At 40.6% G+C, this 27,215-nt stretch overlaps 1 protein-coding gene across 13 annotated transcripts in view; it reads right to left on the minus strand.

Moving 5' to 3' along the window:
• The window catches only part of celf4 (CUGBP, Elav-like family member 4), an 81,717-nt gene that overhangs the window by 2,137 nt on the left and 52,365 nt on the right, over positions 1-27,215 (minus strand). Inside the window, exons 3-11 of one of the 13 annotated variants that reach the window (XM_078247381.1) lie at positions 12,189-12,237; positions 7,602-7,730; positions 6,581-6,660; positions 6,104-6,244; positions 4,822-4,960; positions 3,420-3,572; positions 2,869-2,979; positions 1,214-1,276; positions 638-715 (exon numbers count right to left, since the gene is read on the minus strand). In XM_078247381.1, coding sequence (XP_078103507.1) covers positions 638-715; positions 1,214-1,276; positions 2,869-2,979; positions 3,420-3,572; positions 4,822-4,960; positions 6,104-6,244; positions 6,581-6,660; positions 7,602-7,730; positions 12,189-12,237 — 943 coding nt within the window. Of the gene's footprint in view, positions 1-637; positions 722-1,210; positions 1,277-2,868; positions 2,980-3,419; positions 3,573-4,815; positions 4,961-6,091; positions 6,245-6,580; positions 6,661-7,601; positions 7,731-12,155; positions 12,238-27,215 lie in introns of those variants that run through there. The other 12 variants (XM_078247382.1, XM_078247386.1, XM_078247385.1 and 9 more) reach the window with 12 other exon arrangements.

The raw sequence follows: 27,215 nt of genomic DNA on the forward strand, positions 1-27,215 counted from the left end.
CAGCACGTAGTCATTAGTTGACAGTGACTTTAAAAACTCACAGCTTTCAGGAATCCCCAATCAAATGACTACTAACTGCTTAAATGATAGCCTCTGGGATGCCACAGCTGTTAAATAATGTGCATTGTTCATTTTCCACAAGAGGGCAGTAAGGTCCTAAGCATGGGTGTCCCAAGCCTGGAGGTCATTGAGTTCATAAGTAGGTTTACAGCTCAGTTTGAAATACTCATTAATGGTAGTAAAGTTAGTTACCCTACAACCAGCAAGGATAGCATCATATTTCTCTCTCTCTCTCTCTCTCTCTCTCTCTCTCTCATATATATATATATATATATATATATATATATATATATATATAGATCTAGTCAGTGTTCCCTCATACATCCTGACTGATACTATACTCTGTGTTAGTGAGTTCTCTGAATGCTTTGCTTTTGAAAGACTGGTAAGAGGTGAAATCTTGTCTGAAAAAAAAGTGAGGACTGTGAATTGCCTGTATATTTTTAAACGTGGGTGTTTATTCCAGGACTATATTGGCAAGAGGATTAAAGACAAACAGATAAGTAAATATGAGTAAATGTTTGCAGCATGTATGAATATTTAGTAGTGAATGGTGTGCTGTGTGTGAGTGTGTTACCTTCTCGTTGCTGCTGTGGAATGATGGGTGGAGGGTGGGGGAAGGCTTGGCTGATCTGGCCGTATGCAGCGGGGTAGGCTGCTGAGACACATACACACACAGCGTGGATCAGATAACAGTAGTGACTACAATGCACACACACACTCTGATACATACAAACAATGTGATATATGCTGGGGCACAGCAGGCAATCGATCAGATAACCAACAATAGAGTCTACATGTTTCACACACACACACACACACACACACACACACACGCACGCACGCATGCACGCACACACTCACTCACTCTGAACACAACAGAGAGAATAAATTGATGTAGTGAGACTGAAACACTTAATGTTACATGATCAAAATTTGAATTCAAACGAAGGAATCTTTCTCCTTTCCTTTCTCTCTGGCATCCCCCCTTCTTTCTCTCAAAGCATATGCACACGTGCACGCTTGCACACACTCACTCACTCACACACACACACACACACACACACACACACACACACACACACACACACACACACACACACACACACACACACACACACACAGATCAGCGCTGTGAGAGTGACAGACAGACCTGCATACTGCTGGACTCCTGTGTAAGCCTGCTGGAGAGGATCAGCTGCATTGGGACTTTGAGCTGCTCCACCAGAGACACAGAGAGAAGGAGTTAGTGGAGGGGGGAGCATGGATAGATGGAGGTGTGTGTGTGTGTAGGGGGAAAGAGATGAGGCAGAGAGAGACGGAGGGAGAATGTAGATGGAGAAGAGGGCACGGAGGAAGGCGAGAGTAATATATAACAAAGGTGAGAGGGAGGAGGGATGGAAGAAGAGGCAATGGAGAGAAGAACAGATAGGAGAAGAAAAGCAGAAAGGTTAGAGAGCTGAACAGCGAGGTGTCTGCTCGCTTTGCTTTCAGTGTGTGAGGAACTGAATTCTGAATCTCTCTCTCTTTTGCTGGGCATTTTACTTTATGTTCCTCCTAAAGCATTTCAAAAGTTCCAGAAAAGTTCAACTTTGAAGGACCACAGTTAAAACAAAAAACAACACACGGCTCCACTTTCACCACAGAAAAGGAACAAATGTGTCATATACTTGCATCTATTATAAACAAATCCTATGAAGATTAAATATATTATTTTTTCTGACAATCTGCTGTACTTAGACATTTAAAACATGACAATTACAATACACACTCACAACACTGGATGCACCTGCTTCTATCACTTCACATGTGGGAGATGCAGTTAATTATTTAAAAATTAAACGTGAAAACATTCCCCTATTCTAAACACACTTGTAGCTACCACAGATGCTGCACCACACTTAATAAATACCCATCAGTACACATAGGACATGCACGTTATGTACACCACTGAGAAAACACAGACACACACACACACACACACACACACACACACACACACACACACACACTGATAACCACGTACACACACGGATAACCCCACTATCACCAAAAACCAAAGAAATACTGAACACATCGTTGACTAACAGCAACACTGAAAAAACGGTTCAGATAGCCAGATGAAAGGAGAGAAGTATGGGCTCAAATAAAGGTCGATACATTCTAAGCTTGTAAAATTGTGTTCACAAATGATTTGAAAGCCTGTGGTTGTATATCATTCTTTGTAAACATCTGAAAAGTGTTTTGCATGAACAATTTGAATTTGTAGAAAACTATTTGTAAAAAACAAATTGTATTAAATACAATTTGTGGACAAGTTATACCAATATTACACAAAGATTCAAAGACAAAAGAATCAAATTGAACATCTGAGTGCAGATTCAAAGAAGAAAACTGGGAGAATCAATTCCCAAAGTACCATGTGTGACACTGAAATTACACATGAAAACACATTTCAGTTCTGAGAATGAATTCTGGCACCGCTTTTGGCTGTGAAATCAGGGCCAAATTTCATAACTTTGTAACTTGAATGCGAGTATGCACGTCTTACACTGACGTTAGAGTGTGGGGATGCAGTTTTCAGCTTTGAATCTAAACTCAGTTTTTTTCTACAACTACAAATCTTTGTACAAACTTGAATTTATCATGCAGTTTTTCCAGAGGTTTACAAAGAATTATATAAAACAACAGGCTTAGAAATTATTTCTGAACATCATTTCACAAGCTCAAAATGTTATTGACCCTTATTTGAGCCCATGGGGAAATGAAATGAAGAGGGGAAAGAGGATGGGGAGGAGGGAGCGCTACCTTCAGAGAGAGAGGAGATGAAGCAGCCACCCTGAACCCCAAAACAACTCCGCTGAGCCACGCCCAAGCCGTTTTTCTCCGAGTCCTCCCTAAAAACCACCTCCTGCAACACTGGAGAGACAAGAGTGTAAAAAAAATACTATAAACATATTTTTCTTCCACCTATTCACAGACAAAAACCAAGGTACTAGCCACGGCTCATGAAACAAGTGCATACTTAGGCTCCCGCAGCCCATAAGCACCTTTGCCAAACACTCATCTCCTCGACATGCTGACTGTCTGTGGGCTAAATTCATCTGGCCTCGGCCTCCTGAACATGCTTCAAGGCTATTCACGCCTGTAAGCCAGCAGCATGCACACTTTCCCGTTACAATGGATGTGTTTACCGCAGAGTGTGTCTCTAAGGATTTAAATGTAAGCTTCATTTTCATGTAGTCCCGGTTTAACATGACAAACAGTATATTCATAATGTATACAGTGTTTTTTTTTTCTGTGTCTCTGAGAGTTATTTTGTGTGTTTGCATACATGCCACTGAATTAATCTGACTTACCAGGGTAGTGGTGTATGCCGTTGGTGAAGACAGCCTCTGCAGGAGGTTGCCCATTTGCCTGGGGGGGCGGCATGCCAGTAAAACCATTTACACTAATGGGGGAGGGGATGCTGGTCACTGTGGGGGCACTGATGCCTGGAGGAGTACTGCCACCTGCAGCCACGGGTCAGACGGGCAAAGCGAGAAAGAAACAGTAAGCATTCCACTGTATTTTTTAAGACATTATGGAGAAGTTTTACTTTGTCTGGCCACCTAGTAACTCTTGGAAATATCAGAGGGGTCGGTCCAGTGGGCCAATGAAGACACTAAATGTCAGGGCTGATTTCTTGTCACAGTATGGCCCTTACTGTGACACAACAACCTTTATTTATCCAGGTAAGTCGATTGAGAACAAATTCTCATTTGCAACGACGACCTGTCACATGCACACAGTTACACATTCATACCTGGAAGATGCCCAGTACAACCACAGTCTGATCTGCTGGCCACTGAGCAGCTCCACTGGAGTGGTTGGGGTTAAGGGCCTTGCTCAAGGGCACCTCAGTAGTGGTAATGAGGGAGGGACAAGTGCTGCTCTTTCACTTTCCCCACCCAGATATTATCCTGTCACAAGCTCGCTTCTTTATCCATTAGGCCCTATATTGTATAATAATAGTTAATACTGTGTTGATGATATATTATGGGTACCAATTATGTATTTGTCTCAGATGATTGCATGTTATGCCAGTGTGCTACATGTATAGATTATGTATAAAAAGATATGCCCATTTAAATCCAGTGCACTTTGTTGCTGTATTTTTTCACTGCAATGCTACAGTAAGGCCTTAAAGGAACATACTGTTTTTTATTCATTACATATAACATTGCTGTTACCACTTTTTTTTTAAAGGATCTCATACTTTTTTTTAGATTAGATTTAAGAATTGGTTATGCCTGAGATTAAGAAGTTATACATCTTTTAAGGGAGTGGGTAAAAAGATTGGCATTTGTAAATTTGAAATTGCACAACACTATTAGATGACCTGTTGCCCTTTCAGTAAGCTAGGCTATTGTTGCGGTCTTTGCTAACGCAATATGGAGAAAACTAGTGAGCCGTGCTGAATGGATCATGACACCAAACCATCTGAGTAGTATTGTGAGGAAGCAGTTTGGATTCAACACCATATATGGATACATCTTGAATAAATAAGGCTGTTTGCCGACTTTGTAAAATGCAGCTACCTAACATTAGCTTGTCGCTCAGCGAGGCAGCAGAGGCACCGCAGTTGAACAGAATATAGTATGGCTCTGTGGGTTGTGTTCCAATTCATTTAAACAAATCACTCCTTACTTTGGTAAGGCGGCCGTATATACCTAAAAATCCAGCACGGCCCTTTAACCTTTGGTCTTTAACCACTGTTACCTGACGTTGGGGTCAGCGGTGCTCCTGGGATGCCATTGATGGTGGCCATGTGCTGCATCTGGGCAGCAGCAAAGGCCGCCATTGGACTGAGGTATCCTCCCTGGCCAACAGACGCCATCAATGCCGCCTGCTGCTGCACCTGCACAGTGGAGGATTTTAAGAAAGGGTTGAGAATGTCATGTCCAAAGATTCAGACATTTTGGAAAAGGGTTCATAAGAATATTACAGAGGTCATAAGAGTTGGTTTTGAGTTTTGCCCCAGTCTTTACATATTAGGCAACCCTAAGCCCATGGTCCATATTGTAAAACCCCTAGCCAATTGGATTCAGAAGTATAATCATTGGCAAATCATATGTACAATATTATTAATGATGTAGCCCCAAAGTATTTGGGATTTTAGATTTTGATGGTGCACACTCAACATGCCCATGAGACTAGGGCCAGTGTCCGTTCACGTAAGGTGCCATGTGTGAATAGTGAAGCAAGAAAATCCTTTTTTTATACAGGAATTATTTTATGGAACAGTCTTCCATTTCATATCAAAATGGCAGCAACGAAAAGGGTCTTTAGATATAAAGTTAGGGTCTACTTATGGAATAAAATAATTAGGGGAAAATAAAATCTAGACTGGGGACAGGGTAATTAATTGCTTTGTAGCTCATGGTGTTTTATCTGGTATTTTGATGTGTAGTTTTTAATTTTTTTATTGTTTTAACCTCAGAAGGACTGTATGTGTTTGCATGTGTTGTATGTCCTGTTCTCTTAAAAAAAAGTTTTTTTATTTAAAAAAAAGTATAATTCTATCCTTATTATCTTATTTTAGTGCCCTCACTCTGATATTTCATTATCAACACAATACAGTTGTGTATTTTAATTTTGCCTCCGTTTGTTTGCTGTAAAAATTAAAACTCAATAAAGTTTGAGTCTGAAAAAAAAAAAAGAAAGGGTTGAGAATAATGCAAGAAAGAGGAGAAAGTTACTGAGCTAAGAAAGAAAAAAGGACGGAGCGGGGGGGGGGGGTATAAAAGGAAAGCGAGGAAAAACAGAGACTACCAGATAAAAACCAGGTAATGAATCCCACGAAATGTTTTTTTTTTCTTTCCCAAACCTAAAAAAGACATTTTTCATCTCGTCCTAGTGAAATACAGTATTCCTAATTAGAGGGAGCTCATCATTTTTTGCTAATTTCAGATGTGAGCTAGGCTTAAGCGCCCCATTTCATTATTGTGGTTCATCGAATAAATAACTGTGGATAAAGAAGGCGTTTTGCGGGGCGTCTTGCCTGAGCGTAAGCTCCGTAGGCTCCAAACTGCAAGGCCATAGGGTTGAAGATGCCCATCTGACCAGCCATCTGCTGCATGCGGCGGATGGTGCGCTCCTTATCCGTGTCGGCGAACTTCACCACCAGACTGGATGAGGCACCCTGTGCACCAACCCATCCACCCACCCACACATACACACACAAACGCCACGCAGAACATAGTTAGTGTGTGACATAAGCTTGTATCTGCACTTGCACTCACAAACACACATCCTCTCCTGCCAAACCAATGGTGTCAGAGCTGTAGTTGGCACCCATTGCCCTGAAATAGTCAGGATGTGTCATATGCAAAGGACAAATTCATCCCTCACTGGGATTAATAAAGTATAGCTTAACTTAACTTAAAGGTAATTAAGCTTTATGTGACTCATCTCTCTACGTGACTCACCTCTCTCACATAAATCTACATGCTCACGCACACAGTTAGGATGTACTCACAGGCATTGTCTGGCTGCCGTGTAGTGCACTGATGGCAGCCTGAGCTTCGGCATGAGAGGAGTATTTTACAAACGCACAGCCTGAAGAGAGAGAAAGACAGAGAAGAAAAAGAGACAGTAAATACAAAAGAGAAAAGTTTACTGAAAAGTAGTAGCAAAGCAAAGCATTGCGAATAACAAGACAAAAAGTAAAACGTTTCCTGGTTTGTTTTCACCCAGGATAAGTTTACTGCAGCATTACATCAACAAACATTTAGTAAACAAAGCCCTCTTTGCTGAGGAGGGCTACATTAGTGTGGATCAACGCTCAATAAGCGGGCTAAACATGCCACTCTGACACCATTAACAACTTTGGGATCCTCTGATAGGGCTTAAAATGCCACAGCATTCTGGTGTCGCTTACTATTGACAAGCCCCGTTGATGAATTTGAATGATCAAGTTGCCAGTAATTATTGAGCTAAAGCCCACTTAGCCAAGTAAGCTGGCTGATGAGGCCTTGTTAATGGAGCTTCACGGAGGAATCAGAATGATCAAGCCCACTGTAATCATCAGGCTTAGTTATCATCGGGCCTCATTGATTGGCTGCTAAGCCCACTGATGAACTTCATGCATTGAACTTGTGTAGCACCCTGACAACATTTCGAAAGGACATTTTTCTGGCATGACATAAAGCCTGGTGGTTAATAAGGAGGTTGGCTTGGTTTTTTTTCTTTATCAGAGCCGTGTAGGTTGACTCATAAGGTTAATGGGGTTCATCTGTAAAGAGTTATTGGTTTATATCTCTCATCCCTGTGGGCAAAGCCTTCAAATGACATTTACTGTTGAAATTTACAGATTCTACAGTATTCTTATGTAACCACTCCTCTGATGATTGTGGAATAGTGCGCTTTGACATCACTCAACACGGAGTGTTTAAGGAGAACTTTGCAAAGTCACCAACTTTGAAAGGCCGAATCATTTCTGTGCAGTAGTCTGTGAAAAAAGCCTGCTGGCTCAAAGTCATAAACAGCTATAAACTCACCTTTGCTGTTTCCGTCGGGACCTCTGAGGATGGTGCATTCCTCAATGCTGCCGAAGGACTCGAAAAGGCGCCGCACGTCATCTTCTGACTGTTGCTTGTTGAGCATACCCACAAAGAGCTTTCTGTCTTCTAAAAGAGAAAGGAATAGGTCACGATCAGAAGATCAGAGATGCCTTTTTAATATTCTACATAAAGGCACGCTATATTCCCTGAAACAGCAGCATTTTTTACTCATCTTTACTTGTATGGAAAAAAAACGTTTTGTGATATAACAGACTGTAGGCTATATGTTATCCAAGGTAACATATGTTATCCACCCATTTATTCTTAATCTTTAGATTTCACTTGGGTTTGAATGAAGCTATTTGCTCAAAGCTATTTGCTTAACCACAAATTCTTGATGAGTATGTTATTCTAAACAAAGGGTTCATGGTCATACGTAGGTGCTCAGCTCCATTTGGAAAAAATCAGCAATGCAATAACAATAGAATAACAAATAAAATGTTCATAACAAGTCAGTGACAGATGCCGATAATTATATTACACAAACAGCTTTACTGAATTAATTTGGAAACTGTTAACTTTATGGACAAATTTCAGTGGCACTGATTTAGCAGTCCTCGCTCACGGCACATACAATGGTACTTGCTGAACACTGTCTGTAATACATTGTGTATTTTAAATTATGTAGCATGTTTTTTCTTGGTTTACCTGGTTTTACATTTATTAATATTTTCCTACAGTGATTTCATTAAAATTTCTAGTGGAAGAACTCATGTTTAAGGCAAGAAAACATCTTTTGTGCAGTCTTTGTCCTGTGGCAACGTGCCCTCAGCTCTCAGAGTCTGATGGTAACAGCACAATGCTCGCTCGCATCGTATTTAGCACTGCTAGTTCGACTTGTGTCGCCTGCAATAAATGTGTGTTTATAACTACTGGTATGTGACAAATCCTTTTGGGACAAACAAAATATTGTTACTGGCTAATATATAAAACAACCTGTTTGGCTTATAGTTGTAGAATAGCTCAACATGTAAGATAAGAAGCTGATATGATACTCCACTCTTCATGAGGGTACAGTGAGTGAATATTATGGTTATCCAACTATTCCATTCCTTTTTCTGTGGCATCTTGCTCCATACCATCTGAACTGTTTGTCTGTAACAATGTCATGCCAAAAACAAGCAGTATGTTTCAGGCACCTCTATACTGTTGTAAACAACATGTCGTAGTTATACTGTGATATATCTGAACATGAGAGAAGAATAAAATACTCTATAAAAATACTAATAAAAAAAGGAAATGGTAAATTGGTCTTCCATTTTCCTTCTATCATATTTTATGTTTACATAGTTGTGAATACATTACATAAAGAAAGAGAGACAACACCTGCACACACCATCTTGGTAACTGATGTATTTGCTGAATATGACACGATATCTAATAGACACTAACAATGGCTTGTGTGAAAATCCATGGTCTGACATACCAGGCTAATCAGCCAATTTTTGTACATCAAGTACTACCTGCGAGGAATTGCGCCTGTCACAGGTATTAGACAGACAGATGCGTTGGTGTGGCTCTCCTCAGGTCAGAACATGATTAAAATTTAATGGAAGTCTAAGTTAAGTTCCACAGCAAGTTTGTCCGGGAGGCTCTGTTTACATGTAACAACACATTTGGTTGTTATTATATTAAATATGCATCACATACAGGATGCTAGTGCCTGCTGCACAATAATGAGGCTGCGAGTTTAACTGTGAAACCAATTAGATATAAAAATAAATATAATATAACAGAAATAACAAGTAATATGCATAAGTCAAAGGTTATGTTGAATCCAGCAGACAATTACATGAATGCGGGGTTGCATGGGAGGGTAACCTGTTGTTATTCAGGAAGCTATGCACACATGGCCACTGGAAAGCACTGATAAACACTTTCAAAATAAAATGCCTACTTTCTATACAGGGATACATCAGATAAAACATTAGAGCAATTACTTGTTCATGTTATCAAGTCACACAGCACCAATTTAACACATTTCTTGGTCTACATTATTTCTCATTACAAACACATAGCAACCAGTCTTTTGCACATAGCAGCTGCTGTTCTCTTCTTTCTTGAAGTTAACATTGGCATTTCAGAACATTTGGTGAACAGTCTCTGTGGACAAAAAGCAACACATAACTAAATAATAGTTAAATAGCTAAAAAATAATAAAATTGTACAATTATGGGTTTTGATAAAATATTGCCAGACTGAGGTCCAGCATCAGTTTATTATTCACCATGACAGCGTGATTGAGTCACTGAGTGAGTGTAACATTGTGGGGCAGATGGTGAAAGTGTGTTAGCACAAAGCAGATGTGTCGGTGTGCCAGGCTGTCTGTTTTTACGTTGCACAGAATAAGAGTTTTGTGGAAATGGATGTATATGTTGGGAAATTAATGAGCCTCAGTGCAGTTGCCTCTGAATTCGTTTTGCAAATTAACGTGTGTCTAGGTGTGGTTATCTGTGTGTGTGTGTGTGTGTGTGTGTGTGTGTGTGTGTGTGTGTGTGCGTGCATGTTTAGGGTCTGTTCTCCATTGCCTGTGCCTGACAGGCTGTCCTTGCAGAGTCAACAAGACTAATCTGTGCTCTGGCCTTGCACTGTACACACAGAACAGACACACACATCTTGAAATGTTTGGCCCCCCACCTTTTACTTGAGTATTTCCATTTTATGCTGCCTTATACTACTACAGTGTCTAGTTGGGGGCTCCGTATGTTTCAGATGTCTATGAGTTGTTCCACCATAGAGTGATTTTTCCGTCTGAACTTTTTTTTTTTTTTAATAACTGTTCGAGGCCCAAATGATCCATTATTTCACAAAGATTATAGAAAATCCAAAATAAAAATAATCTGTGTGGCAGAATTTGTTTTTCTTTTCTCTTTCCTTCCCCTATTAATCATTATTCAACTAATTTATGTTGTGACATGAAGGGGGCGTGACCCTTAAGCAGGGAACCATTGGACTAAACTACCTAACTTTGTATATGACATTCTTTTTATTTTTTTATTTAAGGCTATTTTTTGGGCTTTTCCGCCTTTAACTGATAGGACAGTTAGGTGAGAAAGGGGAGAGAGAGGGGGAAGACATGCAGGAAATCGTCACAGGTTGGACTCTGGACCTCTGCGTCGAGGCATAAGCCTCAAAGTATATGTGCGCCTGCTCTAACCACTGAACCAACCCGGCCACAATATGACATTTTTTTTAAAGTAGCCCCAACTCCACCAACTACAGTAAACAGTAAAATGCTACTTACACTGATGCATCATTATTAACAATATAATAATGTAATATATAATAATACAGTGTATTAGTCACAAGGGACATTTTCTGCAGAACGATAATTTTACCGCTGATACTTTAAGTACATTTTACTGATTTACTTTTACAATCAGTGTGATTTTAAATGTCGGACTTTTACTTGTAATGGCATATTTTGTAATGGCATATTTTCAGCACAGTGTGCTGGTACTAGTAAAGGATCTAAGTTCTTCTACCACCACTGCAATTAAAATGTAACACCCTGACAATAAGATGTAGCTTTGCATTCATACCCGAGAAAAAACATCCAAGGGATAGACAGTGTGCAGAATAGATGAGGAGAATAGAAGTGGGCTGAGGACATACATACAGAGAAAGATAGACCCAAATAACAGACAGAGGTATGGACGGCCTGCATTGCCCTGCACTTTGCTTCCTCGTGCTTGGTGCTCGCCTCTGTTCCCTCCTGCTCCATCAATCATACTCAGAGTACCACCAAACTAAATAGAAGAGGATGTCGCACAATCTCTCTTCCTTTCCTTAAAGGGTTTTTTTCCCCTTTACAGGCTAACACCTCTTTCTCAGTCCTTATACTTCTCTCTGCTTATCAACCTTCAACTCTTTGCATGCTCTATTTCCTGTTTTTTTCCCCCTCTCTTTTCATCTTTCTTGTGACTGAAGAATCACTCTGGTGCCAATTATATTAACAACTGCAAAGTTTGAAAGACTCCAGCCAAAAACAGTCAAACTGCATCAATCTTCTCTTGTACAGTCCATTGATTGATGTCAGGAGCAGGTCACTACATGTCTAGACATAGAAAATGCGCTTTAAGCTGTCTTAGCTGTCAATACAGTAGCCTACGCCAGACACAAATGACCAGAATAGACATCCACTTTCATTCACACAGATCTGTCAATTGAAACTGCAGTTCATTTGGCTAATGCAAACTTGTGACATGAGTCAAATAGGACTTATAGGTTATAAAAGGTGTTTGACAAAAATAAGTGACCTGTTTTTCCCTCAAGCATGAGGTGACATGCATGTTTCTGTGTATGTGCGTGCATGCACATGCATCAGTGCATACAATGAAACTCCAAGAAAGGAGCTAAGGGCAGCGCCAGCCAGGAGGAACACTGTTTACATAATGCGTTCTGAATAGTGGAGGGTCCGGCCAGGCCGCGCTGTCAGCCTGCGTTGAGGTACAGGGCATCTAATGGGACAGATAATGGTGAGGCTGATACGCACAGGCAGCATGTTTGTAGGGCATACAGTACCTCCTCGACTCTCGCTATCTGCTGGCTTCACCTGGATTGGTCTATTCATCTGTGACAGAGAGAGAAAGAGAGGACAAAGAGAGAAAAAGAAGAAAACAAGAGACAACCAGTAAGCATTGTGTACTCATGTAATAGCGCATGCTTTTACCCCTCCCAAAAAAAGTTTTTTAGAATCACTCAGCCAAATTGCAGATAAAGTGTATTGAAAATCTCCAAAGCTGTAGCACTTATAGCCATTGGGGGAATAGCTAGTTGGGAATATGGGTTGGAAATATTATTTGATGTGAGATGAAAGAAGAGCGAAGGGTTTGAAAGGGGATAAGCAGAGGGATGAACGGAACGATAGAAAGAGGGATTGAGGGACGATGGTGGATAGGTAACTCTGGGTCAGCAGAGCTACTGTGACAGTGTATCCTCTCTGGATGCTTGTGTGCCATCGTGAAGTGGTCTGTTTGGACTTGGCTATACGTAATGTGGTATTTACAAACACACACACAAAACAAAGCAAAATCAACTCATACACACAAAGTACACATACTGTAGTATGTATGAGTTAAGCCTCACTACAAAATGTTCTTGCACAATCCTCTCTTAGCCTCACACACAAGTTTGTACATACAAGTGAACACACACACACACACACACACACACACACACACACACACACACACACACACACACACACACACACACACACACACACACACACCTGTGGTCTCCCCCCAGTGAGACCTTTCTACAGTGTGTCCGCCGAGGCCCTCCTTTCATTTCACTCCTGCCTGTCAAACCTTCCCTCTCCGCCTCACCACCCGGCTAAACGCTCGCCGCCAATCAATTTTTAATAATGCCAATCGCCACACTGCCAGGAGGAATGAAAGGAAAGGCGGGAGGGAGGAGGGGCAGAGGAGAAAAGAAGAGAGGAAAGGAGAGGAGAAGAGGAGAAAGCTGAGGATGAAAAGGGAGGAGATAAAGGTCAAGGTTCTGTGTGATGCAGCATCAGTGTTTTGCTAAATGTCATTACATCTTTTCTTCAGAGTTTGCTAATACAGTCATCATCTTAATGAATCTCTGGGCTTTCAGATGATTCACCAAAGGCAAAACCTTTGAGCACGAGGACACAATGTCACGACACAAACGCAATTAATGCTCGGACCTTCGCCCTTTCCTGGCGCTTTTCTGCTGCTAATATTAAACCACATCATCCTTCACAACATTTATTTAAAATGGAGTTACCCATTCCTTCCTCTCCTCGTCTCCTCCCTCTATTTGACAGCCAAGAGAACCCTACTAATGTTTTTAATGTGCTGTGATGCATTATTTATCAGACTGGCTGTTGATATGGAAAAAGAAGGACAAGAGGGGATAAATGAACTGGTGAATGAAAAAAAAGGGAGTTAAAATGAGAGAAAAAAAAGTATGAGAGAAAGAAGGATGTGAATAAAAAACAGTGCTGGGTAGGAAAGAGGGAGCTTTTAGGAGGGGTGAAACCAAACAGGGTGAGAAAAAAGAGAGACTAATGGAAAACCGTAAACCCCCCCCAAAAAAAACAGGGGTGTTTGAGAAGAGAAAAATGTGGTGATAAAAAGGAAGAGGGGGGAGGAATGAGGAAAAGAGGACATGGGGGGAGATGAGGACATAGATCAGAGTATGGGACAAGGTCAGCCCAGTGCTCCCAAGGGGCCTATAAGCCTGCATACATATGAGCGCTTTTACCGTGACCCATACAAATGGTCTGGCCTCAATCTGACCTAATTGCGTTCCACCTCCACTGGTTTTGTGCAAGCACTGGTCTTAACCCCTTTGACTAAGAAATTAAACTACAACACCCTCAAACGCTAAAATCTCAAGATATTTTAATGTTAATGATGCTGTCCTCTACACATGACAAAACACACCTCTGTATCCATGGCACACATGACGTCATCTTATTGATGTAAATACATTTTATATAACATATCTAACAAGGAAGGCTGAAATAAAATATAAATCTGAGAGAAGATAAACATTAACCTCCCTTGTTCTCCCCTAAAAATAAAAATAAAAACACCCCCACCCTCTATTCATTTTAGTACTGTCCCTTAATGTAACATTTATTTTAGTTCAAAACTTGAAGCAATTTTTTACTCCAATGTAATTCTTGAAACACCTAGAATCCTATGAACTAACAGATTACTCAGCTCATACATTTTTCAGATACATTTCAAAATAATGTTAAGGGGTTAAACCATTATTTATTTTTGTATCACTGAAAGCTGACTGGAGTTTCATGGGCTCTCTATCAGTGGTATCCATTATCCCATAGCCCATAAACTGATTCAAGGTCAGTTTTATCATCCTGCTCATAATAGGGTGAGTTAGCACCAGCCCACTGGACAACTGATCCCAAAACAGTTGTTAAAACCAGACGCTGACTAGCATGGATAGCTCCCCTAGGATGTATGTGGTGGTGTTAGCCAAAGCCAGATGGCATCATTGAGCAGCAGAAGCAAAACAATACACAGATAATACATGAAGCTCTCTTTAGCCTAATGCCAGTATGAAAAAAAAATGCCATCTACATTTACACACAAAGGCACTGAGATGCAGACATACATACATATATAAACACATGTACAGTACACACACAAACAGGCTTACATGACTAGAAATGCACGTGTATACACACAAGCTTGGCTCATGCACAAGCATGCAAAATCACAAATAGGCCTATGCATCCAAGCATGCATAGCAACATACAACACACACACACACACACACACACACACACACACACACACACACACACACACACACACACACACACACACACACACACACACACACACACACACACACACACACACACACACACACACAATGAATATGTAAATGTATCCTTGTGAGTCAACATGTTCTGTAAATTGGCTCATCTATCAGCATACACACCTAATACCTTGCATGTAGCGTGCCTTTTTTTCCTCAGCCTTGTGAATGCGGCTGTCTATTCATACTTTAAAAACACTACACACATACATGCAGGCTTAGTAAGCTCCATTGTTGCTGAAAGTCCACCTCAGCAGCCTCGTGTTAGAGTGGCCTTGGTGTACCGCATGATCGACAGCTTGAAAAGAACTGCACGGGCACACACACACACACACACACACACACACACACACACACACACACACACACACACACACACACACACACACACACACACACACACACACACACACACACACACACACACACACACACACACACATTCTTGCTACACTCCTCTGTTGATTATGTAACTCAATGACAGCGCTCTGCCTCAGTGCTGCCATAGATTCCCTGCTAACTAGAAGCTAAGGGAATACATGGACTGGATGCAGCCTGTGCTGTACCAAACTGGTGAGTCATTCTTCTGAATCAGTCTAGTACGGCCTGAATGTCTAGTGAGGCCCACAAGATTAGCTGAAAACAGTGTGGGACTATAGTTTGCTATATTGGATTCTACCTTGAAATGGGACAAAATTGAAGTCCTTGATCTGAGTTTTCTGTTGACTGTATTGATTTCACTGCGTGCAAACCACAGAAATTAAGTTACAAAAACACGGCTACGATGACAACTTTATGGGATTTTTATCCACTGAATTTCTGTCTAGTACCTTGTTATGTCAGATATGCTTCAAACACAATTTATTACAAGTTGCCCAAGACAGTGCAAGTGCCAGCCTCCAAAACTACACACAAACTAATACATGCAGCCACAGTAATTCACAACACTCACAGGTACACAAGAGCACACAGTCACTCACACTCTCATCATCGTCTGTTGAAAAGAATATTGAAAGTATGCTTCACGAAACTTGGGAGAGGAGGTAGGATTTTCTCATTTTCACCCTCGTCTGGCAGATGTGTTTTCGAGAGAGAGAGAGAGAGAGAGAGAGAGAGAGAGAGAGAGAGAGAGAGAGAGAGAGTGTGTGGAGCAGTGCAGGCCAGGTCATTTCATTATCACAGTGAGAAAGCACTCCATGAAACTCTCCCAGGGAAGCAAAGAAGGCTGCCTTTATAATATTCCTCTTCTACTATTGTGAAAACTTGCTCTATTTTACATTTTGCAGCTAAAGGCCCTTTTTTCTTTTACGTCATTCTGTCTCTGTGCCATTTGAATTAAGGTGTTTGGTTTTTTTGTGTGCTTTCTGTTCATACATATACTGATTCCTAAGTGCACTGTATATGAAAGCCAGTATCTGAAAGGGATTCGCTGCAGGAGCAGTACCACAGGGTCTAGGTGTAACCAAATGTCGGTATTCATACTGTCAAATGAACCACTGGCACTCAACCTGGACCTGCTTTCCAAAGTATCTCAGCATGCACAACACTCATCTTTGAATGGAAACATGCCAATGAAAACATTAGCTCAACAAATATGCTTATAATATGCTTATAATCATGAGATGCTTTTGGGAAACTGGGCCCCTCAGTAGCAAGATAAGCTGAAAAACTAGAAACATTTAGCAGGCATGTAATAGATTTCACCAGTGGTCACAGAGAGGACAACCTATTTTAAAAGTATTGATTTTACATTAATTCACAGAAGCATTACACTCCCATGGAATACCCCCACATTTCCATCAAAGCTCCTGCAGTACATGTAAAAATTTCATTGTATTGACTTTTGCAACCTCTTGAGGCACAGAAGTATTTTACAACATCTGTAGCAAAAGGCCAGCTCACACCGCAGACTGGAGAGAGAAGTGCCATAATGTGACTAATGGAACTGGAATCAGCTTGTGTTTTTTCCCATGGCAAAAGATGTGTTCATCAGAAGTGGAATTCAGGTCAGTCAGTCAAATGGCATTGCCTCACCTCGTACTCAGTGATCCTCTTTGCAAGTGCACAGGCTAATCCTGGTAAATGTTTTTTTCCCCAGCCAACCAGTCATCAGACAGAGCTAGAGAAGCAGTTGTTGTTTATAATATTATGTTTGGGAATTTACTAAATGTACCCAATGCTAAAGACATGCAAGCTCATGTCCTATTCAGTGGTGCTGAATAGGACATGAGCTGCAGTTAAAAATATATTGCTGTAGTGGAGGAAGAAGTACTTCACAGATCTTTTACTAAAGTAAAAGTAGCAATACCACAGTGTAGAAATACTCATGCATTCAAGTTGTTTGAATTCAAAGTTCAAAGTATTAGCATCAAAATGAAATTAAAGTGCCAAAAGTTCTTGGATAATGAGACTCGGAATTATGATTATTGATGCAATAATGTGTACATCATGTGAATATATATATATATAAAAATATATATAACATATATTATAATTCCAACTGAATCGCTAAAAGTATAATAAGGACAGAACAAAATACCCGAAAATACCCAGAATGCAATGTGACGTTACAGGCCCTGTTTGACAAAAAAGTTTGCTCAGTCTATAGCAGGGTTGATCATGGCTTGAAAGTTGATGAATAGTTAAATTCCACTTAGATTACAATCAGGTTTAATCTCCAGTAATGTCTACATATCTCAGTGAGCATTTTGCTTTCTTTCCTTTCCCTGTAGTTCTTAATCCTGACATATGGCCAAACACCAAACCTCTCTTTTGATGTTCAAGTGAAACATATTGCGGAGAGATCAATGTCTGTGTGTGAGGGTAAAGACGACTATAAAGCAAAACATCCCAATCTCTTTCCTTTTGTTGCATTCTCTTCCACTTTATCCCTTCTCATCTTTACAGACAAACAGAGACGGACAATCTGTATCATGTCAGATCAAGGATGAGAAGAGTATTTTCTGACATCGGGACGGCCTGGCCCAGTTGTTTGGGCTGGGATTGAGCGGCATTCTGCAGTCAGATCTGAGTGGACGGCAGCGAAATAAATATAAGAAAAAAAAGCATCCAGATGAATTATGAATTGGCAGAGCCTATGCTTTCTTTGGCTGTTATTGCACCGCAGCACTGAGGTGGCTAGTAGAACAACAATGTGGCTGCAGTGTGCATTATGGCAAATGGAGACATTGGCCCTCATTTATCAATATTTCCTTATGTTCAAAATGTTGCAAGATGATGAAGCGCTGCACCAAAACTTGTTCTGAACAATAACATGCAAGCAAAGTATTCTCAATATCTCATTTACTGCTGAAATGGGTTTGATGGCGGAAGTTTAAAGACACATTACAATAGCGACTGTTCTATTTAAACGACATGACCTCGCACTCAAGTATCATCCTAGAGCAATTGGATAACCCTGAAATCCCTCTCAGAGCAACTGTGTAAATGAAAAATGCAGTCACCATCTTTCTTGGCCTGTTTCTATATGCTGCTGCTCGCTTTGTGGTGCTGCTGTCCCAGTAGCGTCTACCGAGATCACTACGTCTCCACAAAAGCAGATGAAAGGGAGACACACAGAGATTACAAAAGGAAGCAAACCTTCCTGGGTAACCCTCTGATCATCCCGTATTCCTTCACTACGATTACTTTTACACGTGGCCGGGTTGGATCAGTGGGTAAAGCAGGCGCACATATACTGAGAGGTTTATGCCTCGAAGCAGAGGTCCAGGGGATCGAATCCGACCTGTGACGATATCCTGCATGTCTTGCCCCTCTCTCTCCCCTTTCTCACCTAGCTATCCTATCAAATACAGGTGGAAAAGCCCCAAAAATAATCTTGAAAAAAAAATTACTTTTACACAGAACATGAAAACAGACAATGATAGACAGACATACACACAGGACACATACACATCCGAATCTGATTCATCCAAAAGCGAGGAAGATCATTCTTGACCTTGGGAGCGGCATGGGTGACAAAATAATCTCAATTTATTCTCTTTTGCTTCTTCTTGCTACATTTGTGTTGGCACGCTTACTAGCTCTGAAAATACTTTCTCCAACTTTCTGAAGACCTGTTGTCAGAAAGCTAGTTACAAAACACAGACATTTTAAAAGCTGCAAGTTATCACACACCCCCACTCCACCTCCACTCCTTTTCTCTTTTGCCTGTAGTTGGTTGAGAACTGCAATGCTTTTCTCACATCCATTGTTTGATCCATTTCACACCAGCCCACCTCTTCTTTATCTCCTCCTGTTTTCTCTTTCTTTCACTGGCAAGCAGCCTGAACACTGGCAGTAGTGGGATGGCTTTCGAGCAGTTTTGAATGAGAGGTTAAAATGGAAATGTAGTCCTCTTTTTTCCTTTCTATTCTTGTTCAACATCTTATTATTTTCCCTCGTTCTTCTTCCTCCTCTTCTCCTTATCGGATTTGTTGACGAATAGAGTAAATGAGCGGAGTGTGAAAACTATTTTTTCCACAGTGAGTTAATGCATAAATCTGTTTCCCTCCAATTTCCCCTCCATCTTTTCAGTGCTCTACTTGGATAAGAATCGATGTGGAATGAGAGGATTAATGCTTCCTGCGAGCACTTTAATAGGAATCGACAGTTGAGAATTCTGTTGTCACACCGTAACTGGATAGAAAAAGCACGTCATCTGCACCCCCAAATGATTTTACCCTGTCAAAACCTGTTAAAGCTTCACACCTGCCTGTGACATGCACTTATACATACATTATACCCTCACACACCCATGTGCAAATGAGACGCACACACACACACACACACACACACACACACACACACACACACACACACACACACACACACACACACACGTATACATATCACATATCTCACATTGATACATACAGTAATATACATCATTCCATTTTGAGAATCACAAGACATTACATCTCACACAATCCTTTGTGAGCCCTGAACACAGATTGATTATCGCACCACAGCTTGATCCATCACAAAAGGAGGCATTGCTAATAGAGGACCCCCCCCTCACACACACACACACACACACACACACACACACACACACACACACACACACACACACACACACACACACACACAACAACAACAACAACAACAACAACACAACCCCTTGCGATAGTTACATAATTAGATGTACAGCACCTTGGCAATCAACAACTCTGGTGTTGCCATGGGGACTATAGCTTTGACTATAAAAAGAAAGGATCTATATGTGGAGGCGGTTGAGGGCGGAGGTGCGGAGCAAGGCAGCAGGAGAAAGAAAGAGGAGAAGACATGGAGAATGAAAAAGTGTGAGAAAATTGGTTTGAGAGCAGTGAAGGTGTCGCTGAGGGGCTGAGCAGCTCCCTCAGTTTATGTGCGAGCGTGCACCTGTGTGCATGGTGCACCTGCATGCGTGTGATTAGAAATGTACAAAGCTTCACTGTGTGCACCAAGTATATGTATGTACGGGTGCTCCAGTGTAGCTTGCAGGAGGAGAAAAAAAATGACAAGGACAAAATGTGATAGAGTTGGTTAGTAAGTGAGAGGAAGAGAAAGAAAAAAGAAAAAAAGCTAACTAGAGAAAGTGTAGAGGACAATTTTCAGCCTCTCTCTCCCTCCCCGTCTAAGCTTTCTGCATTGCCTGGGCTTTGCAGCATATAGTGAAGATTAGGCCAGACGAGGAAGCCATAAATTCTACTTTTCTCTTTCCAGAGGTGAACATAAATCATGGCTCGTACTGGCGTGCCATCACTGGGTTTTTGCTTTTCACTTATCTAATGAATAGAAAAAAAGAGAGAGAAAAACAAGTTCAAAAGCTGTCACATTCCGAACTGGGCAGACTGCTATCACTTTTATCCCCGAACAACTTTTGTCCTCTTCTCCAGCCATCACTGAGGTACAGAGAAGATGAGTGGGTTTCCCATAATTGGGAGTATTCATGAGCTGCATATCGCCTGGACTGTGTGTGTGTCTGTGTGTGTGTGAATGTGTGAGTATGAGAAGAAGAGAATGAGAGCTGACTTGAAAGGCCTGTGCATATGAAAGATACCTTACAGCATATGCAAATGTAAATATAGACACAAATAGCAGCAGGGGCAAACATACCATGAATTGCGAGAAAAAGCAACTACTCTTATGTGCAAATACGCACATGCACGCTCACATGCTTTCTTGCACACACAGCTTCACACCTGCCTGTGACATGCACTCGTACGTATACTTTAGCCTCACACACCCATGTGCATTCTCTTGTTTCTGTCGCATAAGGTTAGGGGGTGAGGAGATGGTGATGTAATAAGCTGTCACTCACAATCGCCTGCCCTTGTATTGGAAGAAGGCAGCGAGAGACACAGTGATGAAAAACTAAAATAAAAATGTATATTGAATAAAGCAGAGTCAGTGAGAAGCTACAGACATATAAAATAAAAATATGTGCACACAGTAGACCAAACGTGACTTACAACTAACGTGACATGTCCGAATTAATCGCACATCAATTTAAAGATTTGAACCCATCTATCTAGGCAGGTTCTTTCTGCAGCTGGTTCGCTTTCTGTGAATTTCGGATGCCAATAAAACTAGCCAACCAATAAAATAATGACTTTTGCTCACGCAATCAATAGCTGATCTCGAATGTCGTCATAGTGGCCAATGTCATAATTCAGCTATTCATACTGTCACACAACAACAGACATTGATATTGATTTTGTCAAGGTAACATATGGAGAACCATTTATTTCCAAGTGCATTAGCTAATGTTAATGTTATGCTATTGACATTATACTTGTCAGAAATTACAGGACTTGTAGTCATTGTAAAAAGGTATACTATAAAACCTGACCATATAGGATAAGCGATATTGTTACATACATTTTTTTCTGTGGTATCACGGTCAATCAATGATTGTGTGATGGTGCAAACCTTACATTTACATTTGTGTCGTTCTTTGTGAAAGATTTGAATGCAAAAAATCGTCACCAAACAGTCGGTATTTTGTTACTATTTTGTCACACAGCAATCATAAAATAGTGATTTTATTGGCATGTTACCATATCAGCAATAATGTTTGTCTGGTTAACAAGTATTTGTGAGCTGCGATCAAATCACTATTTTATGCTCATTCTGTTGTCTGATAACACAAACAGAAAAATATGTAAATGAGTGAGTTTGTATGGCGTCAGGTTTATATCATATCTCAAGAGTGCGATAAAACATGCTCACATGCTCACAAGTTTCACACACGCAGATATTAGTCTTCGCGCACCAATTCAACAACCCAGAGAAGTACAGGCAGCTGCGTGCATGAAACAAAACATGGGGTGAGGCAAAGAATGGCACTATTCAGCAAGTGCACAGAGCAGCCACCACATGCAAGAGAGTGTCTGCTTTGCAAGTGCTGGAGGGAAATATACGCTCTTACAGGTCACTCTGCTCTCAAAGTGGATTTCTGCTCTTGTGAATGAAACCAAGGGAGGCACTGGCCCTCTTATGATTGGTCACATTCAACATGATCTCACCCACAGATCTCCTTAGCCTACCTTGATTGACAGCTATCGTTACAGGAAGCATTGAGGTGTACCGGCTGAAGAAGTGCTTTTGTCTTTATTAACTAAGTAGCGCAAGATAGCACCATAAATAAAGGACTGTTTAAGTGTCTCTCATTCATTATTTTGTTAGGATATGTGCAATGCTTTTGAAATGTCCGTAAAATCCTTGCCAATGTACCCATATCTCTAACATTATAGCCTTAGCTAACTTTGCATGTTGTAAGCCTAGCCATCCATTCTGACTAATCCATAACAGAAATTTAGAGCCAACTAAATAATACTACATAATATTTTTGGCCAGAATTTTGGCTGTTTAAAATCACAGTAGAGGTGATCATGGAGAACAGGAGGGGGCAGAAAAGAGATTTAAATGAATAGTTTGACATTTAACAACCACTTGGGGTTTTACGGTGGCGTTAAGAAGTCACTGTGAGGTTGACAGGCAACCAGCAGAGACTTCAGAAACATTTTGAACTTTGTTTTTTGTATGGATTAAACATAGGAGATATAACGTGTTAATTAGTGAGCTTTTGAGAGGCTAAAAGACAGATTTCATCACCTTCCGACAGATAGGCTAGCTTTCTCCCCGTAAGCTAACCGTATGCTGGCACTAACTGTATATTTACAGACATATATGACAGATATGAGACAGGCACTGATCTTCTCATCAAACCCGACAAGAGAGAAAATAAGAGTATTTTTCACATAATGTTGCACTTTGGCTTTAACCAGCTGTGATTCTCTCTGTCCCTCTCCGGCTATCGTTGGACAGTCTCGTTGACTGCTGAAATGGGAGGAGTAAGAAAATATTTTCCTATTGTTCAGGTGATTCCAGTGGCGCAAAAAGTAGGTATGCACTATATGCGGCGCATAGGGGCGCAGCACCATGGGGGGCGCCAAAGCGATGGTTAAAAAAAAAAAAATCTTTTTTGGGTATTTTCTATAGGTAGCTGCTGTTGTGCATTTCTAAATCATTTCTGCATTTCCTCAATGTTATTATATAACATTTTAGAGGACTAACAGGCTAGATTAGGCGCCCTGTCTCATAAGATTCCATCATAGAATGTTGACATAGAAGAGAGAGGGGGAGGGGAGCGGGTGGGCGCTGTGAGCGCTGAGTGAGCAAGTACGAGCATAAGAGTCGTAAGTTGCCGTCTATGGTAAAAGAGCAAAACAAAACAGCTGTTGAGGCTAAAAATAGAAAAAGAAAGAGGGAAAAGGAGATGACATGTCAAGGGATGCGACAGCAGTTAAATAAGTGGATGGTGAAAGGCAACAGGAAGGATTTAAAGTGTGACGTCTGTGCTTGGAGGCTTGCAAAGATTCATGTTAACAGACTAGCTAGCGTTTGCTAACACTGGGAATGTAGCAGCCAAATGGGGGTTTACAGCTAGCTTAGAATATGCAAAACCAAGGTTGCTGAGCTGAAAACTGATAAATATAAGGTAGCATGTACAATAAATGACAATAATCTGGAAAACATAACTAATGCTATAACTCTGGTTTACCATGGAATCATGCATCGATTTGCTACCAAACTTGGAGGCTTGCAAATATCCATGGTAACAGACTGGCTAGTGTTTGCTAACTTGATGCAAACCAATGTTGCTGATAGCTACATTTAGATTTTGGTTAAACCCTATGGTACCAATCCCATGCATGACATATCTCAATTTTATTAAGGTCAAATAACTGGTAAATATAAGGTAGCATGCACAATAAATGACAAGAAGAAAAACAAATAAATATATATACAAGAAGTTCACAGTAGAATTACTCCATTAATGTTACAAAGTAATCTGCCAGGAATGCATGCATAGTCACATAGTCCGTTGGTCAACACATTGTGATGCCAATGATGTTGCATTGTTGTTAAAGTTGAGCCAGGTTGAATTCTGGCTTGATTTTTGAACGACCATGCGATTTTTGCTTGAGCCCTTTGCACTGGCACCACTACGGTACCTCAATACAGTGGTCTTATTGAAGTTAATGAAAGGACTGCAGTTTTTCATGCAGCGCTAATGTCAGTTTGAATGTCATTCTAACTAAAACCCTTTAATGCAAATAGATTTTATGCAATATATAAAACATCACACACACACACACACACACACACACACACACACACACACACACACACACACACACACACAGCTTCACACCTGCCTGTGACATGCACTTGTACATACACTATACATACACTATACCCTAACACACCCATGTGCAAATGAGACACACACACATGCACACACACACACACACACACACACACACACACACACACACACACACACACACACACACACACACACACACACACACACACACACTGCATATTTCCATCAAATAATCACTAATTTCACACTCCCTGGCTGATTAAATATAGAAAAGGCAGGAAGAGAGAAAGAGATGAGTGTCAGGAACAGAGGAACAGAGCAGATCGAGGGAGAAGAGAGGAGTAATATTCGAGGAGGAGGAGTAAGAAGGAAGTGATACAGTCAAACCCGCCAAAGAAACAACAGGGAGTTTTTCAGAAGACAGCTCTATTGGCTCCGTGCTAAAGCCCAGGTGGGCGACATGAATGTTCTCTCACTCCCACACACTTCAGAGTAAAAAAATATGCACATGCATGAGATTGAGTATACATGCAGTAGGCTATACACATACGCACATGCAAGCTCTGATATTTGCATCTACTGTACCAACCTGACTACACTCACACACAGAAAGAATGTGTGCACACAATGTCAACAAGAAAACACACTCAGGACAGAAAGGAAGAATCTTTCGTCTTATGTTCAAGGACACAACAGCCACAAATGTCAATCTATATTTCATCTTTTATTACTCTCATTCATTCCTACATTCACACTGATGGCTTCAGCTATTCACTGTCCTGAAATAATGCCAACAGTTAGCTCCCTCTGCATTTCCACATACAAAAAAAGATAAATTGAAATGGAAGAAAGACTGAATTGGTGACCATGAAAGTGAATGCGTATGCACTGAAAAATAAATTGGTTACAATATCAAATGCTCATTCGCTCTATTTTGTTTTTTAACTCTCTGTTGCGACTCCTCTCCCTCTCCCTCTCCCTCTCCCTCTCTGTATTTCACTGTCTTCCTTTCTTCATTTACATCTGTTTAATTTGTCCGCCCCCTCTTGTTTATTTCCTCCTGCAAAACTGAGGGTTTAGCTAAGGATAAGAAGAAGAGAGTTGAGAAACTAAGTGTAAGAGATAGTTTTAAGTAGCTGCACCAGGTTCGTTTCTGGAGGAAGTGAGAAAGAGGGGGGGAGAGGCAAATACGATTTCATTATTAATGGTGGAAAAGTTCCTTCAAATTGAACCAGTAAAGTATCTACAGCTGCCTTTCCTTTTGAACAGAAGGAGACTGGGACAGGAAGAGGAGGCGAGAAGATCTGAATGAAGAAGTGGAGGAAGAAAATAGCAGGATAACATTGTCAGAAGAAGATTTTACATTCCTTTTTTACCATAGTCTGGTGTTTATTGTTTTACTTATTATGCAGTCAAACCAATGGGTCAAAGAGTTGGTCTTTAAAGGCATTGTCAGTAGACATGTGCACTTTAAAGCAAGACTATGTAAGGAGAAATAACATTACCAGCCAACCCAAAGTTGGCTAACATTAGCCGCCATTAGCTACTGGTCATGCGAGACCAAGTAAGGCTGTAGCAGCAAAACCTCTAAGTGAACTTAAATGAGCACGGGATATTTCATTGCTCAGGAATTAATGACAAAATGACATGTCTCAATTTCAAATGTCCGTATACCACACAGTTCCTCATCACTGAGTTAATTTAACTATCCTCTCACTACATGGCAGAGTGTTTTGTTATTGAGCCGGGGAGCTTCTGCTTCACATGCCATGCTCCCTTGGTATTAATTTAAGTCCTATGCTTTGATGTACTTTGCAGGAACACAGCAGTTTTTCACATGTATCTCATCTTGTTAAACAGACCTTTACATCTGGCACTAAATGACTCAAATGAACTTGGATTTTGTCCAGACTGAGCTTAACCACATACAAATGCACATGTAAATGCACCCAAGATACACTGGAGTAGGTGATCCAACCACCTCATGGATCTATTTTGCCATAATGATGCAACAGTGTAAATCCAATATGGCTTAAATTCAAGAATACAGCAACATACTCGTATAGAAATGTAAAATGAAGTGAAATGTTATGATTTTTTTGTATTTGTGCTTTCATTTGTGTTAAAAAAGGATCTGAGTAGCTCACACCACTGATATGATCATTATTGCTTTTTAAATGAGACATGAAAAGTACATGCATAGTTACAACTTTCCGCACATTTGAATAGTTTTGTGTTTTCAAGAAAGAAAGTTGTAATGCTGAAAATATATGTCTGCATTTTCTGAGGAAGAGGGCAGAATGATTTCTTTTAATAAAATGAAGAAGAATATCTTTATATCAAGGAGACACAGTAGAACCCATTGGATGCTTTGGTTGAGTGCTGAAATCAAGAGTTACATCTACAGCATGTTAGGGGACCACTTCCAATTGTCAGACCTCCATCTTTAACATCCAACCACTCTGAACACTTCCCTTGGGATATCCCATATGTCAGGGGTATGTTTTACGCTGTATGAGCTAAAGTTAAAGTGCTTATGCAACTCTGCGGTGGAGCAGCCTTTATTT

The sequence above is a fragment of the Sander vitreus genome, chromosome 4 (assembly GCF_031162955.1).
Source record: "Sander vitreus isolate 19-12246 chromosome 4, sanVit1, whole genome shotgun sequence".
Classification (NCBI taxonomy): Eukaryota; Metazoa; Chordata; class Actinopteri; order Perciformes; family Percidae; genus Sander; species Sander vitreus.